Source organism: Tursiops truncatus, chromosome 19 (assembly GCF_011762595.2).
Source record: "Tursiops truncatus isolate mTurTru1 chromosome 19, mTurTru1.mat.Y, whole genome shotgun sequence".
NCBI lineage: Eukaryota > Metazoa > Chordata > Mammalia > Artiodactyla > Delphinidae > Tursiops > Tursiops truncatus.
Window position 1 is genome coordinate 14,530,066 of NC_047052.1, and position 16,358 is coordinate 14,546,423.

A 16,358-nucleotide genomic window follows, 5' to 3' on the forward strand; every position below is an offset into this window, starting at 1 on the left:
GACGCAGGGGTTTCTCCAACAGACGGGTCCTGCAGCAGAATTTGGGGCATGGATAGTCTTTGGACCTCCCAGGGAGTCTGTGATGTACATGAACTTGTTTTATGCTTAAATTAGCCTGAGTGGTTTTGTTTAAAACTAAGAACACAAAAACTTTGTGACATAATCTTTAATAATGCTCATATTGGTTTATTTGAAAAGATGTGGAAAAAGCTCTGAAAAGCATATGTGATTTTTTTAATTAAGACGATTAGAGGAAGAATAATTCATCTTTGTGAGTCTTACCTTTCCCCCAACCAGAGGCAAAATGTGCATCTTTCCAGTCTGACAATCCTTCACTGAGGAAACGATGAGGCAGGTGCCACAGAGAACAACCAGGCGTTCAGCCCACTTATGCAGCTGGGTCTTTCCCTTTCGTACATTATAGATGCCAGACAGAAGGATTCGATCCAGATGATCCATCTGGCATGGTTTTTCTGAAAAGAAAAGAGTACTTCAAAAGCCACCATTAAAGTAGCATAAAAATAATGAAAGGGAAAACGAAAGTATTACACGTTAACATTCAGCAACCCTAATATAGATTTAAGTAACCAAGCAATATAAGTATTACAAAATAAGCTCTCAGTCTTAAAATGTTGTCCATCCCTAAGTTACATAATGGGAGCACTACAAATTGTGGTCTAGAGAACAACATGTTAGTTTGGATGCCATTGTTAATCCTTCTTCCAACAGTCATATCTCCCATGTACACAAAGAAAGACAGGATGACAGAGTGGTTAAGATCATGGACTTCGGAGTCAGACACTCAAACCTGAGTTTGAATCTTGGTTCTGCCACTCACTTTGTTTCATTGAACTAGATAATCTCACTGACCTTGACTTTCCTCATTTATAGAGTTTGGATCTTAATACTATCTACCTTCAGATGGTTCTTGTAAAAAACTAAGATAATGAATGTAAAATACTAAGCATAGTTTTAGATACAAAACAAGTATGGAATAAGTGACAGCCACTATTGTGCTTAGTCTATTCTAGAATGAAGAAATGAACAACTAGTTCTGTACACAACTAGTTCTGTACACAGAACCCCCTAAGGGTTAGGGTTAGGGTTGGGGTTAGGGTAAGGGTTAGGGAACGGGGACGGTTTAGGGTACTGCTGCTCTTTGTGAAGAAAAGCTTTCGGCTGATATTTCAGTCAACTATCCCAATCCTGGTGGCAGAAGCAATACATGCATGCAAGAGCTTCTCTATTTTTTGCCACCCTTTAGAAATCTTTATATGACTGAGGTATAGTGAACAAAACAGAGCATTATGACACAAGAGATGTTCTTGGTTAAAGCACTACTAGAAACAGACAGTAACTCTACACAGAAATGAACAGGATCAGCAACAGTACGAGGCTGTGCAAACACCAATAAACGGGGAACTGAGAAAACTGGGTTGTACTCAGTATTATTACATAATTGATTATGGAACCCTGAGCATTGCTTTGCCCTATTAACTATGTTTTTCCCATATAAAAAAACGAAGAAATGGGCTAGCTTACTTCAAAGCTTTTAAAACTCTGTATGTTAACACCAGATGTATGGAAGTCATTCCTCCTTCTATTCTAGGCCAATCCTTTCATCTCTTTTCTAAATTCCACCTTCCTTGGGGAGTTTGGTTCTTCATTCTTCTCACTCTTCAACTCCACCCTCCCTATTGTTTCTATCAAAGCTACAAAAGCACTCAAGTTTTCTCCCATTCCTTCATTCTCAACAGAATTCCTTTAGTTGAGGGATTCTCTAATTCCTATGTGCCCAAGAATTATCTAAGAATTAGTTTAAAATGCAGAACACCAAGACCTATCCACAGAGAGTCTAATTCAGAGGGTCTGGGATGGAACATAGGAAAATGTATTTTTAACAAGTATCCCAAGTAATTTAAATGCAGATGGCCCACAAACCATATTTTAAGAAACTATAAGTTTAACCTTTTGAGGCTCTTTTCTTCTCATTTGTGCTTCTATATTAGCTATCTCTGTTACCTCACCTTTTATTTACTCAATTTACTTCAATCTGGCTTCCACTTCCCAAAAACTACACTATTCATATGTTGATAAGGGCTTTCAAATTTCTATCTCCTGCCCCAATCTTCCCTTAGTTCTGATCTCATATATCCAACTGCCTGCTAGACATGTCCAACAGATGTCCCCATTCACCTCAAATTTACAGATTCATAGACTCATAGACATAGAAGACAAACTTACGGTTGCCAAAGGGGAAAAGGGCAGGGGGGGATAAATTTGGAATTTGGGGTTAACAGATACAGACCACTGTATATAAAATAGATAAACAACAAGGACCTACTGTATAGAAAAGGGAACTATATTCAATATCTTATAAGAATCTGTAGTGGAAAAGTACCTGAGGGGAGTTCCCTGGTGGTCTAGTGGTTAGGATTTGGCTCTTTCACTGCCATGGCCACAGGGTTCACTCCCTGGTCAAGGAACTGAGATCCCACAAGCCACGTGGCACGGCACCCCCCCACCACCAAAATAAGTATCTCAAAAAGAACACACACACACACACACACACACACACACACACACATACATAAAACTGAATCACTTTGCTGTAAACCTGAAACATTGTAAATCAACTATACTTCAACAAAAAAATAAAATAAAATTTTACAGATACAAAACCAGTATCAGAAAGAAAAGAAAGTAAAACTATCTCTATTTGAAAATAATATGATCTTGTATATAGAAAATTACCTTCCTAGGTAAGCCACACCAAAAAAACACTATTATAACTAACAAATGAGTTCAGACAGGTTGCAGGATACAAGATTTTTAAAACATCAGCTGTATTTCTATGCACTAGAAATAAACAATTCAAAAGTGAAATTAAGAAATCAATTGCGTTTATAATAGCATCAAAAAGAATAAAATGAAAATACTATAAAACTTGTATACTGAAACTATAAAACATAGTTGTAAGAAATTATAAAAGACATAAATGAATGGAAAGACAGCCAGTGTCCCTGGGTTGAAAGACTTAATATTGTTAAGATGGCAAAACCCCCCAAATTGATTTACAGATTTAATGCAATCCCTATCAAAATTCTAGATAACTTCATGACAGAAACTGACAAACTGATCCAAAAATTCCCATAGAATGCAATGGACTCAGAACAGCTTGAACAGTTGAAAACAGGCTTTTCAACTCAAAACAATCTTGAAAAAGAAAAACAAAATTGGAGGACTCATATTTCCCAATTTCAAGACGTACTACAAAGTAAGGAGCTGGCATATAAAGTGCAGTTCTGATATAAGGATAGACATAAAGCAACAGAATAGAGAGTTCACCAAAAAACCCCTACTTTATGGACAACTCATTTTTGACAAGGGTGCCAAGATAATTCAATGGGGGAAGGAATAGTCTTGTCAACAAATGGTGCTGGGAATTCTGGATATCCACATGCTAAAGAAAGAAGTTGAATCCCTAACCTCACACCATATACAAAAATTAATTCAAAATGGATGATAGACCTAAATGTAAGAAATAAAACTATAAAACTTTAAAAGAAAAGATAGGAATAAATCTTGTAAATTTAGAATAGGCAATGGTTTCTTAGATATTGACATAAAAAGCACAAGTGACGAAAAAGAAAATACAGATAAACTGGACTTTGAAAATAAAAGGCTGTGTGCTTCAACAGACACCATCAAGAAAGTGAAAAGAAGACTCACAAAACAGGAGAGAATATTTGCAAATCATATAGCTAATAAGAGACTTGTATCCAAAATAAAGAACTATTACAATTCAGCAATAAAAAGACAAATAATCCCATTAAAAATTGGGCAAAGGAATTGAACAGGTATTTCCCCAAAGAAGATATACAAAAGACCGACAAGCACATGAAAAGATGCTCAACCTCATTAGTTATTAGATAAATGTAAATGAAAACTACAAGATACCAGTTCACACCCACTAGGATGACTATAATCAAAAAAGACAAACAATAACAAGTGTTGGCGGGAATGTAAAGAAATTAGAACCCTTCATGGTTGGGGGGATTATGAAATGGTGCGATCACTTTGGAAATCAGTCTGACAGTTCCTTAAAGCTTAAACACAGTGTCACCATATAATCCAGCAATTCTACTCCTACATCTACATCCAAGGGAACTAAAAACATATGTCCACACAAAAACTTGTACATGAATGTTCACAGTAGCATTATTCTTAATAGCCAAAAAGAGGAAACAACACAAATGTCCATCAACTGATGAGTGGATAAACAGAATGTGGTATATGCATACAATGGAATATTATTCAGCCATGAAAAGAAATTAAGTACTGATACATGCTACAAAATGGATGAACCTTAAAACACTATGCTGAGTACAAGAAGCCAGCCACAGAAAGCCAAGTATGTATGATTCCATTTGTATCAATTGTTCAGAATAGGCAAATCTATATAGACAGAAAGTGGATTCATGGTTGCCAGGTGTTGTGGGAGTGGGAAATAAGGAATGGCTGCTAACAGATATGGGGGTCTCATTTTACAGTGATAAACATGTTCTAAAATTGGATAGTGGTGATGGTTGCACAACTCTCTGAATATACTAAAAAGCACTGAATTGTACACTTTTAAAGAGTGAATTTTATGGTATGTGAATTATATCTCAATGAAGCTGGGTTTTTTTTAATCTCATCATTTTTCCCAAACTTGCTATTGCATTTATATTCCCCATCCTGGTTAACAGCATGATATATTACAAAGTTAGCTACATCAAATAAAAATGGGACTTCATTATAGCTTCTCATGCTTCCAAATTGTCTAATAGTCTCTTTTGAAGTTTACATGAAACAGATGTTAAATCAATGGATGTACAATTCTTTGAGTCTCTCCTTCCTTGGCCTTATTTCTTTATATTTAATCTATCCATCTAAATCTATCCATCACCACTCTCAGAAAGGAACATTCAATTTGGGGAGGATAAGTTATTTATACATGAAATAACATGCTGTTTATTATTATTTATGGAGGGTTTGCTAGATATTCAGAATGCCTCAAGTCTCTGATCTTCTGAAAGTGGTAAAAAACAGAATGAGGAAGTTCTAATAAACGTTTGGAATGTCTAAGAGTTCTAATTAAAAAACAGACTTATAATCTCGAAAGCCAAGGTTCTAAGTGGAAAATCAGGGATAATTTTAATTTCCCTACACATTTATACTTTGAAATGTTCTATAAAGAAAATGGATTGCTTTTATAATTAAAAAAAAGAGCTTCGAAAACAAAGCATCAAGGACAACCCTGTAGCAATGAATACGTCTATTGCCCATAGGATAGTCTCTAAATACCATTTTTCATTAAAATGAACCAGTCCTTAGAAAAATAATCTATTCCTGGTGTGAGTCAGATGATGAAAAGATCAAGAACTTAATGGAAAATCTAGAATGCTACCAAAGACAGTAGTTGGGTCATGTTGGAAGGACATAGAAAGCAACCTGAAAGAGCTCCCCCTAGCTGAGATGGGACAAATTGAGCATCAGAAAGAAAAATAGCTGCAAATGAATTGAAACAAATATAAATAAGCCCATGAGCTCATGATGATAACTCAAAACAGACAATAAAAAATGAAGTCACACAGACAGATTGTGAATATAATCTGAAAGGCAAAGCAATATAGCTTCTAGAAAAGAATAAAGGGAAAGACTGTTAAATTGGACTATATCAAAATGAAATACTTCTTTTAATCAAAAGATGCCATTAAGGTTCTGGTTCTGAGTTAGACAGAGAAAGCCCACTGTACCCTGTCTCTCCCACTGAATTCACCTATAAAACCTGAACAGAATACCTGGAGCATTGGTGAACCCCAGGCAGGCTAAACTCAACGAAATTCAAGCCCAGACACTTCATAATCAAACTGCTGAAAATTAAAGACAAAGGAAAAATTTTTAAAGAAGCCAGAGAAAGATGAAGCACTATTTATAAGGGAACAACGGCTCAAATGGCTGTGTGTGCACTGTGTGTGCAGGAGCTCTATCATTCCAACTGCTCTGAAAATCTAAAGCTAGTTCAAAATAAAAAGTTAAACAAATAAATACTGGCTGATATATTTTGGGGTAAAAATGAAACATTTACTTACATTTAAAGAGTAAAACAGGAAACCTCAAAACAAATTTCAAACTCGCAATAGCCACCCCCCCCCCCCACCCAACACAAGAACACACTCTGATTTGAAGTATTTCAGTAGAAAATCTTGTGAAGCAGTGGTGGCTAAGCAATCCCACAATCTGGTTTTGTGACCCTGAACAAGTTCCATATTTTTAGGCCTTAGTTTCCCAAGTTTAAGACCAAGGAGTTGGATTAGATGATCCCTAGTCTTTCCCAGTTCTCACATTTTATGGATCCCTCTTATTCTTCTAAACTGTTTCTCCATCAACTATATGGTAGAGTACCTTAGAGGTTAAGAAGATGAGATTTAGGGTTTCCCTGGTGGCACAGTGGTTAAGAATCCGCCTGCCAATGCAGGGGACACGGGTTCGAGCCCTGGTCCGGGAAGATCCCACATGCCGCGGAGCAACTAAGCCCGTGCGGCACAACTACCGAGCCTGCACTCCAGAGCCCGTGAGCCACAACTAAAGAAGCCCGCACACCTAGAGCCCGTGCTCCGCAACAAGAGAAGCCACCGCAGTGAGAAGCCTGTGCACTGCAACAAAGAGTAGCCCTGGCTTGCCACAACTAGAGAAAGCCTGCGGGCAGCAACAAAGACCCAACTCAGCCAAAAATAAATTAATTAATTAATTAAAAAAAAAGAAGAGATTTAGAACCCGTTAAGACCTCTCCAGAGTAATAACATCTACCTACACGGTTGTAAGGATTAAATGAGAAAAGGTACATAGAGTGCTCAGCACCTCAGTACATGCTCAGCACATAGTAAGGGTATAAAACAAATGCTAGCTGTTATAATGAAAGTTCTGCCTTAAGCCTCCTTCTTTTCCTATATTTATTATTTTCAAGATAATCTTAACAACTTCCACGGATTTAACACTCCCATGTACCTGACTCCCAGATTTGTATTTCCAAAGCTCCTAGTTTCACACTTCCAACTACTGCCAGACATCTCCAACTGGATGTCTACCACCACTTACAATTAAACATGCCTGAAACCAATTCATCACCATCCCTGCAAACCAGATCCTTCTCACAGCTCAAGTCCTGTCAGTCTCCCGAAGCCACCCAGCCTCAAAACCTCAGAGCCAGCTTTGCCTCTTAGGTTCTCTTCCTCAACTCCTTTTTTCAATCAACCATCAACACTTACTGACTATTCCTTAAAAAAGTCTCTATACGAATGATTCCTTCCCATTCCCTAGTTCAGATCCCTACTAATTCACGCCTGAATTATTATTCACTCTGGTGCCAGATTCATCTTTCTCAGACTCACTTGGATCCCATCACTTCTGCTACCATCTGCCAAATGAAGGCTAAACTCCTGATATTGCACTCAAGGCCCAAAACAATCTGGACTCAAATTATCTGTGTGTGTGATTCACAGAACATGCACTGAAATTCCTAATACCCCACCTCTGTCCTCCTTTTCCTTTCTGATTACTGAAATTCTGTCGATTTTTAAAGAACCAACCCAAATACTACATCTTCAGAAAGATTTCTTTGATTCTAGAGATATCCCTGATTTTTCAGAGAAGAAAAGTGAATGGGAACTTCCTTATCGACTATCAGAATCTATCATATAGGTATATTGAAAATAGCATTGGTATTAGCATAAGACAAAGACATCAATGTAATAGGACAGTATCCAAAAACAGACCCCCGCCTGTATAGGAACTTAATAATAATAAAGGTGATGCTTCAAATCAGCAGGAAAAGGATGAGCTATTTCATAAGTATTGTTGGGACAACTGGCTATCAACAGAGAAAAAAGTAAAGTTAGATCCCTACCTCATATCACATTCTAAAAATATAAAAGTACTAGAAGAAAATATAGAGTATGTTTATTTCCTAGGATAGGGAAGGAACGTAAAGGTATTAAAGGAAAAGACTGACTAAATCTGATTAAATAAAACTTCTGCACAATAAAAAACAATACGCAAAACTACAAAACAAGTTACAGGTTGGAAAAAAAATGTGTCACAAATACAGTATACAGAGGATGTATATTCAGAATATATACAAAAGTCCTTCTGGGGCTTCCCTGGTAGCGCAGTGGTTGAGAGTCCACCTGCCGATGCAGGGGACACGGGTTCGTGCCCTGGTCCGGGAAGATCCCACATGCCGCAGAGCGGCTAGGCCCGTGAGCCATGGCCGCTGAGCCTGTGCGCCTGGAGCCTGTGCTCCGCAATGGGAGAGGACACAACAGTGAGAGGCCCGCGTACCGCAAAAAAAAAAAAAAAAAATGTCCTTCTGATCAATATGAAAAAGGATAAACAACAGAAATATCAAGGGTTAATTCAAAGGAGAAGAAAACTTAAAGATCAATGTAAATATGACACAATATTCAACCATACTAGTAATCAGGAAAACAAAATCAAAACAACGAGACCAACATTTAGTCTATTAGATTAGTAAAAGTTTTAAATGCTAATAATATTAAAAGGTGATATTGTGAGCAAAGGGGTACTCTGATATACTGATGGGATATACATTCGTTTTGCAGTAGTAACTATTAGTATTTTAAATGTGAATAAATATCCTATGACCCAATAACTTCATGTTTAGAGATTTACTCTGAAGAAACATAGGTGCAGGGACTTCCCTGGTGGTGCAGTAGTTAAGAATCCGCCTGCCAATGCAGGGGACATGGGTTCGAGCCCTGGTCTGGGAAGATCCCACATGCCGAGGAGCAACAAAGCCCGTGCGCTACAACTACTGAGGCTGTGCTCTAGAGCCTGCAAGCCACAATGACTGAGCCCGTGAGCCACAACTACTGAAGCCCGTGCGCCTAGAGCCCGTGCTCCACAACAAGAGAAGGCACTGCAATGAGAAGCCTGTACACTGCAACAAAGAGTAGCCCCTGCTCACCGCAACTAGAGAAAGCCTGTGCACAGCAACGAAGACCCTATGCAGTCAAAAATAAATAAAATAAAAATTCCAATTACATCATTAAAAAAAAGAAACACAGGTGCACAAAGATGCAATTTTACTACAGTGCTATTTGTAATAGTCCATCACTAGGGAAATTGTTATATAAACTACAATACATACATGACATCCAATAGTATGCAACATATAGAAATGCATATAGAAGACAGTTAAGAAAAGACCTCCAAAACACTGTTGGGAGAAAAAAAGCATGAAGACTAACACCAAATGACAGCATTTATGTAAACAAAATATATTTCTGCAAATACACATTAGATAGGAATAAAAGTTAGAAAATTCTCAACGGTATATACCAAGTTGATTATTACATCATAATTATCACATTATATATCACTGCTTAATAGATAACCACTATCGGTATATACTTGTATTAACTCAAAAATTAACTCAACTAACTCAAAGTTAGTTAAAAAGTTAACTCAATTAACTCAAAAAAATTAACTCAAAGTTAACTCAATTAACTCAAAAAAATTAACTTGTAGGAATCACTTCCTCCCTCTACCCCAGAGGTCAGCCATTCTCTTCACTTTTATAATAATAATTTCCTTGTTTTCTTTATGTTTTTGCTACTCATGTGTTAGTTACAGCAATTTTTAACTACTGTAACAAAAAGAATATACTGGCCCAAACACAAGATAAATGTAATTCTCTGCTAGGGTGGGCAGTCTGGGTTCCCAGGGGGCAACTCTGTTGAGAAACTCCAGTTGATGGTGGCTCTGCCATTTTCAACACATGACTTCAATATTGCTCTTGATGACTGCCTTCCTACCCTACAGAAGAGGAAAAGAGCAAGAAGTATGCACGGGAGGCTTTAGGAACCAGGTATAAAAGCGGCACACAATTCCACTCCATACCACTTTAGAAAGTTTTGTCACAGGTGCACACCAAACTGCACAAAAGACTGAGAAAAGAGATGTAGCTGGGCAGTCATGTGCCCACCTCTAAGTCTTATTACGGAGGAAGGAAAGAGCAGCTTTGGATGGACAGAGAGTGGTACTGTCACACATCTCTAAACAATACGGCTGAGTTTTGCCTGTTTTCGAACTTTAAATGAATGGAAACATACTATATATGCAATTCTTTTGTATCTGGTTTCTTTTGCTTGTGTTTATGCTCCTTGGATGAAACTGTCTCAAACAACGTGTACAGAGAATACCAAACAGAAAGAAATGCTCAGGCTGGGTGCTATGCTACCTGAGCTATTCAACCCCAGAACTGCAACATCACTAGCAAATCACACCTTCTAGATGCCACTTCCTCTTACATAATAAGGAGTTGATTAATGGGCTCTCTTAATCTCTGTGACTGATCATGCTACCCACTCATCTTTAGTTACATGTTATTTCAAGGCTTTTATATCATGAATCTGTACTGAGTCACTCCACTCAGTTTCCCCCAGCACCGCCCCCAGCAAGACTGATAACTAGCATTTGCACAATGGCCCCTGGAGTACCGGAGACGTTTCATATCCAGCAAACAAAGCAAAACACTGGTTTGAACTTAGGCCCTCTGACCCTGGCCTCATTAACAGTATATGCTAAGCTAACGCACCAAAGACTCTATGCAAGAAATATTGAAAGCTGATTGCTAAGCTATTTGCTTCAAAAAGAATACTTCAAATTCTTTACAACTCCTCTCTTCAAAAGGAGAGGCCTAAAAAAAAAAAAAGGTGAGGGCTATTTCCCTTCTCTATATAGTGTGGGCTGTATTTGGTGACTCAATTCTAATAGAAAGTGGTGAAAACAATGGTGACTTATGAGGCTAGGTCATAAAAAACACTGAAGCCTGTGTGTTGTGTGTATGTATGTGTGTGTGTGTTATGTGTTTGTGTGCACATGTATGCATGCACTCATGTGCATGTGTGTGTTTCTCATCACTGGGGGCAGCTAGCTGCTACATCGTGAAGACGCTTAAGCAGCCCTAGAGAAGGGTTCACATAGCAAGCAACTGAGATCTCCTGCCAAAAACTGGTGAGAAACTGGGGCCTTCTACCAACAGCCACATGAGTGAGCCATGTTAGAAGTGAATCTTCCAGCCCCACTCAAGCCTTCAGATGACTGCAGCTTCAGCCAATATAATGAGTACTATCTCACTGAGACTCAACCCAAAACCATCCAGCTAATTCCTCCTAGATTTCTGACCCATAGAAACTGTATGATATAATATCGGGACTTCCTTGGCAGTCCAGAGGTTAAGACTCTGTGCTACCACTGCAGGGGGTGTGGGTTTGATCCCTGGTCAGAGAACTAAGAGCCCACACGCTGCGCATGGTGCGGCCAAAAAATAAAAATAAATTAAAAAATAAATATTTAATATCATTTTAAGTCACTAAATTTTTTTTTTAATTTTTATTTATTTTTTGGCTGAATTGGGTCTCCACTGCTGTGCGTGGGCTTTCTCTAGTTGCAGCAAGCAGGGCCTACTCTTCGTTGCGGTGCATGGGCTTCTCACTGAGGTGGCTTCTCTTGTTGCGAAGCATGGGCTCTAGGCACATGGGCTTCAGTAGCTGCAGCATGTGGGCTCAGTAGTCATGGCTCACGGACTCTAGAGCACAGTCTCAGTAGTTGTGGTGCACGGGCTTAGCCACTCCGCAACATGTGGGATCTTCCCAGACCAGGGATCAAACCCGCGTCCCCTGCATTGGCAGGTGGATTCTTAACCACTGCGCCACCAGGGAAGTCCTAAGTCACTAAATTTTGAGGCAATTTGTTACACAGCCAACAGAAAATACCCTTATCTATCTATCTACCTACACCACATACATACTTTTTTTAACCTTTTATTTCTGGTGCCATATACATATATTGCCTATTTTCAAAAGTAACTAGCTTTAAAAACCTCTTTCTCAAATGTAATTTTCTCACTCAAATTATACTAGCTTCTCTGAATTAAAAGAGCTCACTTTTGGAAATGTTCTCTGTTAATGACTCCCCCCCGCCCCCGCAAATAAAGTAAGTACTAGGAACTGGTACTCTTTTTTTTTTTTTTTTAATTTATTTATTTTTGGCTACGTTGGGCTTTGCTGCTGCACATGGGCTTTCTCTAGTTGCGCGAGCGGGGGCTACTCTTCCTTGCGGTGTGCAGGCTTCTCCTTGCGGTGGCTTCTCTTGTTGCGGAGCACAGGCTCTAGGCATGTGGGCTGCAGCAGTTGTGGCTCACGGGCTCTAGAGCGCAGCCTCAGTAGTTGCAGCGCACGGACTTAGCTGCTCCGTGGTATGTGGGATCTTCCTGGACCGTGTCCCCTGCACTGGCAGGTGGATTCTTAACCACTCTGCCACCAGGGAAGCCCCCCAAACTGGTACTCTTTTTGACTTTACTGGAAATATCCTCTTAAGGGAATATTAAGATCCTAGGCATGCTACAATTTATCAGGTGTTATTAATAAATTAATGCAATCATGCCAACTGTTGTGTTATAATTGACTTCAAATGCAATCTCACTGGTTATAAAGGAGCTCGCCAGCATCTCAAGGCTCAACTTTCATCCCAGAATGAAAACATGGAGTGAAGAACTTATGTGCAACCACATATAAAGAGCATGTTACTATCCAAGATTTATTATTATTTTTTAACCAAGCTTTACAGTAATAGATCGGTTGTGTTCCTCAAATTAGTCTTAAAAGATTTTCCTCAGATTTAACATCAACCTAGCAACTATTCTCCCTCCATGAACTAACAAAGGAGAGAAATGAATGGAAATAAAATAAAATGAAACCAACTTTTAAGGGACATGTCAGAAAATATTGTTGTGGTGAAAAATTATAAATAAAATCTTTTGTGAAGTGCATTTAATAAAACTGGCTTGTGACATGTGTCACAAGAGTTCAGATTAAATCAATAATTTGAGGAATGAGAGCAGGAAATCTTAGTAAATGGTTATGCCTACATACACTAATAACTTAGTTACTAGTTCAACTGTTTGAAAAATGGGTCATATTAACTCAAAACTGTTAGGTGTTAAATAGCTCTGTTATTTACTAGCTGTATGACCTTGAACAAGTTAACTTCTCTGTCTCTGTAAAATGAGACAACAGTTCCTAGAGCATAAGGTGGCTATACTGAGTAAACTGGGTAATTCACAAGCATAAAAGCACACAGTAAGCACTCAAAAAATGGTACTCAGTAGTATTATTAGTTATTGATGTGTATTTGGAGAGTAATATTCAGAAATATTCTGACTTCCTTAAGGCTAACTTTATGACTAAAGTGATCAGATGAAAAATAGTCAATAGGGAAAAAATGCACCAAAAGAGAAGAGCATGTAAAATATCCAAGATTTAAAGCTTACGAAATTCAACAATATACACGTCTGATGTGTTCATCAAATGTTAAGTCATATATGATAATAAACACCTACTTCGCAACATTCTCGAACTATCCAGAAGTTCATGGACTTTATAAAGAACTTGAAAATATAACTGATACTAAAGCTATGATTTGATCAAGATGCTGGCAAAAGTACGTAACAATTCTGTAAGTCAGCAAAACACCAGAACAAAAAGAGCAAAAATAAAAAGGGAAGGCTGTTTTTGCTGTTGTTTTCTAACTACATTAGTAAATTGGCTTAAAAATGCTTTGGATAAAATCCTTTTAAAAGGCTGAAGACAGACAGAGGTACAAATAATCAATTAAAAGTCATTAATGTATACACACAGCCATGATAAATCCTTACCACCATAAAATCGAAGCATACAGCCAAGGTCAGGATTTGCCGCCTCCTCCTGTATGCGCACAGGGTCATCAAACCCCAGCCTGGACAAGTAATCATAAACAATCTGAAGAGGTCGTTCAGTAGGTTCCAGTCTCCTGCTTATACAATTCAAAAGAAAAATATTTGTTAAGTAATAAACACACTTCATTTGATTTTTAAAATCTTTTAATATGCTCTAGATTTTTACTTCTATATCAAGATTTTCTCTAATATCACATGATACAACTAATCTAAACAAGTGGTGCTCAGAGTTTTTGGTCTTGGGATCCCTCTATAGTTTTTGAGGCCCCCAAAGAGCTTTTGTTTACACGGGGTATATCTATTGACATTTACTGAATGAGAAACTAAACTTAAGAATTTCTAAATATTTAGTTATTCATTTTAAAATAAAAACAATAAACACATTACATGTTAACAAATATTTTTTGAAAACTATATTTTCAGAATAAAACAAATTTAGTGAGAAGACTTGCATTATTTTATATTTTATAAATCTCTTTAACAGCTGGTTTAATAGAAGACAGCTAGATTCTCAGATATGTAGCCTCTAGAAAACTCCACTGTATACTTACAAGACTGAAAGTGAAAAAGAAAATTAATACCTCATTATTATGAAAGAGTTTTGACCTCATGCACCTCTTCAAAAAGTCTCAGAGACCCCCAGAGGGCCCTTTGAGAACCTCCGCTTCAAACTTAAAGGCATCGAATTGAAATTATGAGATATAAAAGATTGTACCTGGCCATAACTGATTTCACATAAGCTGCAACACAATTATAAATGGAGACTTTGGGTTGCTGACTATATCCTATATATTTCCTCTGGCTTCACAGATGATTTTTCCATAAAAACTAGGAATGAACTGCCCAGTAATTCCCCAGAAATCATTAGATTACATGGTTCTGACTGAAAGCTAGGTAAAACCAGAATGTTAGTAATCACTTGTGGCTTCTGGTGACACTGCATATTTTAAAATCACACAGACTTAAGGCAGCTCATTTACAATTCTTTTATCAGAAAGCAAAGAGTCATAAATACACCAGCTAAGAGCATGAGCTCCAAAAGTCAGACTGCCTGGGTTTGAGTCTCACTTCTGCCACTTATCAACTGCATGTATGCCCCTAGACAAGTTATTTAACCTCATTGTCTTAAATTCCTCATCAGTATAATGGGTAGTGCCTAACTCACAGAATTGTTATTAGAAGTATTTATTTATTTGCTTACAAGAAGATATCACATAGTATATAAAGTGCTTAGCAAATTATTTGGCATGTAGTAGTGTTCAATAATGTACTGACATTATTCAAAAAAATTCTTAGGAATGGAATAAAATTTTAATTAGAATAAAAATAAAATGTCTCCCCTATCTGAAACAACAACCAAAAAACAAGTATAGGAAAGCCTGTATGTTTAAAAGATCTTGAAGAACATTATTCATATCCTAAAAGGATTCTGTTTAGAAAACTTAAGTCTTGTATTAATCAGAAGAAACATGATAAACCTTCCATCATGGCAAAAAGATATGAAAGAACTCTGTGTTTTGTGGTTAAAGAACTAGAAAATACTGGTTGACAATATGCTTTAATTTAAAAAAACATGAAATGGGAATACTACAAAGTGGAATATAAACAACTGTCAAAATATGGTAATTTAGGAATGGAAATCATATTGATGAGTACAGAAAGTAAAAAATAAAAATAGGGACTTCCCTGGTGGTCCAGTGGCTAAGACTCCACACTCCCAATGCAGGGGGCCAGGGTTCGATCCCTGGTCAGGGAACTAGATCCCTCATGCCGCAACTAAGACCCAACACAGCCAAATAAATAAACATTTTTTTAAAAATCTAAAATAAATAAATAAAAATAAAGTAAAACGACCTCCTGGCCCCTCCTGACTGTTCAGTTCTGACTTTCAGCTTCCATCAGCTCAGAACTACTACACGGGGAATGACCAAAGAACTAAAAGCCTACAAAGACCAATAAATATTGAATTTAATAGAAATGAAAAATAAACTTTTCAGAATAAAAATATCAGTTACAATTAATCTCTAGCCAAATAAAATAAAAGTCCACAAAGGGCTGTGACAATAAGGCACCTTCCCAGTACAATGGTAGAATTCTTCTAAGAAGGATGCATTTTAAGAGAGACTTCTAATAAACTATATCCTGGACGGGTCAATTAGCCATGTAATAGGAAGACTGACTGAAGGATTAACTTGAAGACAAGGTGACCAAGGGCATAAAGAGCCCTCTCTACCTTCCAGTGTCAAGAAGGATTAGACTTACTCTATCTAGATTGCTCCAAAGAATAGGACTAGGACCAAGGAGAAGTTGCACAGGTAGACTTGATTAAAAAATGAGGAAAAACCTTAATGATTAGAGAAGCCCAATAATGAAACAGACCTCCTCTCAAAATAGTTCACAGAGAGCTAGAGAGCCCTCTGTCACGGACACTTTAGACGAGTCTCCTCTAAGAACCAAGTTGGGCCAGATGATCTTCAGCGTCTTTTAAAACTCAGGGCTCTTTCAGGTATTTAAG

The 16,358-nt window shown here is 37.6% G+C and overlaps 1 protein-coding gene across 8 annotated transcripts in view; it reads right to left on the reverse strand.

Annotated features, from left to right (window-relative positions):
• PHLPP2 (PH domain and leucine rich repeat protein phosphatase 2) overlaps positions 1–16,358 on the reverse strand; it is a 72,550-nt gene that overhangs the window by 40,320 nt on the left and 15,872 nt on the right. For 4 of the 8 annotated variants that reach the window (XM_019935551.3, XM_033844522.2, XM_033844523.2 and 1 more), the window contains 2 exons: positions 13,784–13,920; positions 283–473 (listed from right to left, as the gene is read on the reverse strand). In XM_019935551.3, the coding sequence (XP_019791110.1) occupies positions 283–473; positions 13,784–13,920 (328 nt within the window). The remainder of the gene's footprint in view (positions 1–282; positions 474–13,783; positions 13,921–16,358) is intronic. The other 4 variants (XM_019935552.3, XM_004314285.4, XM_033844525.2 and 1 more) reach the window with 1 other exon arrangement.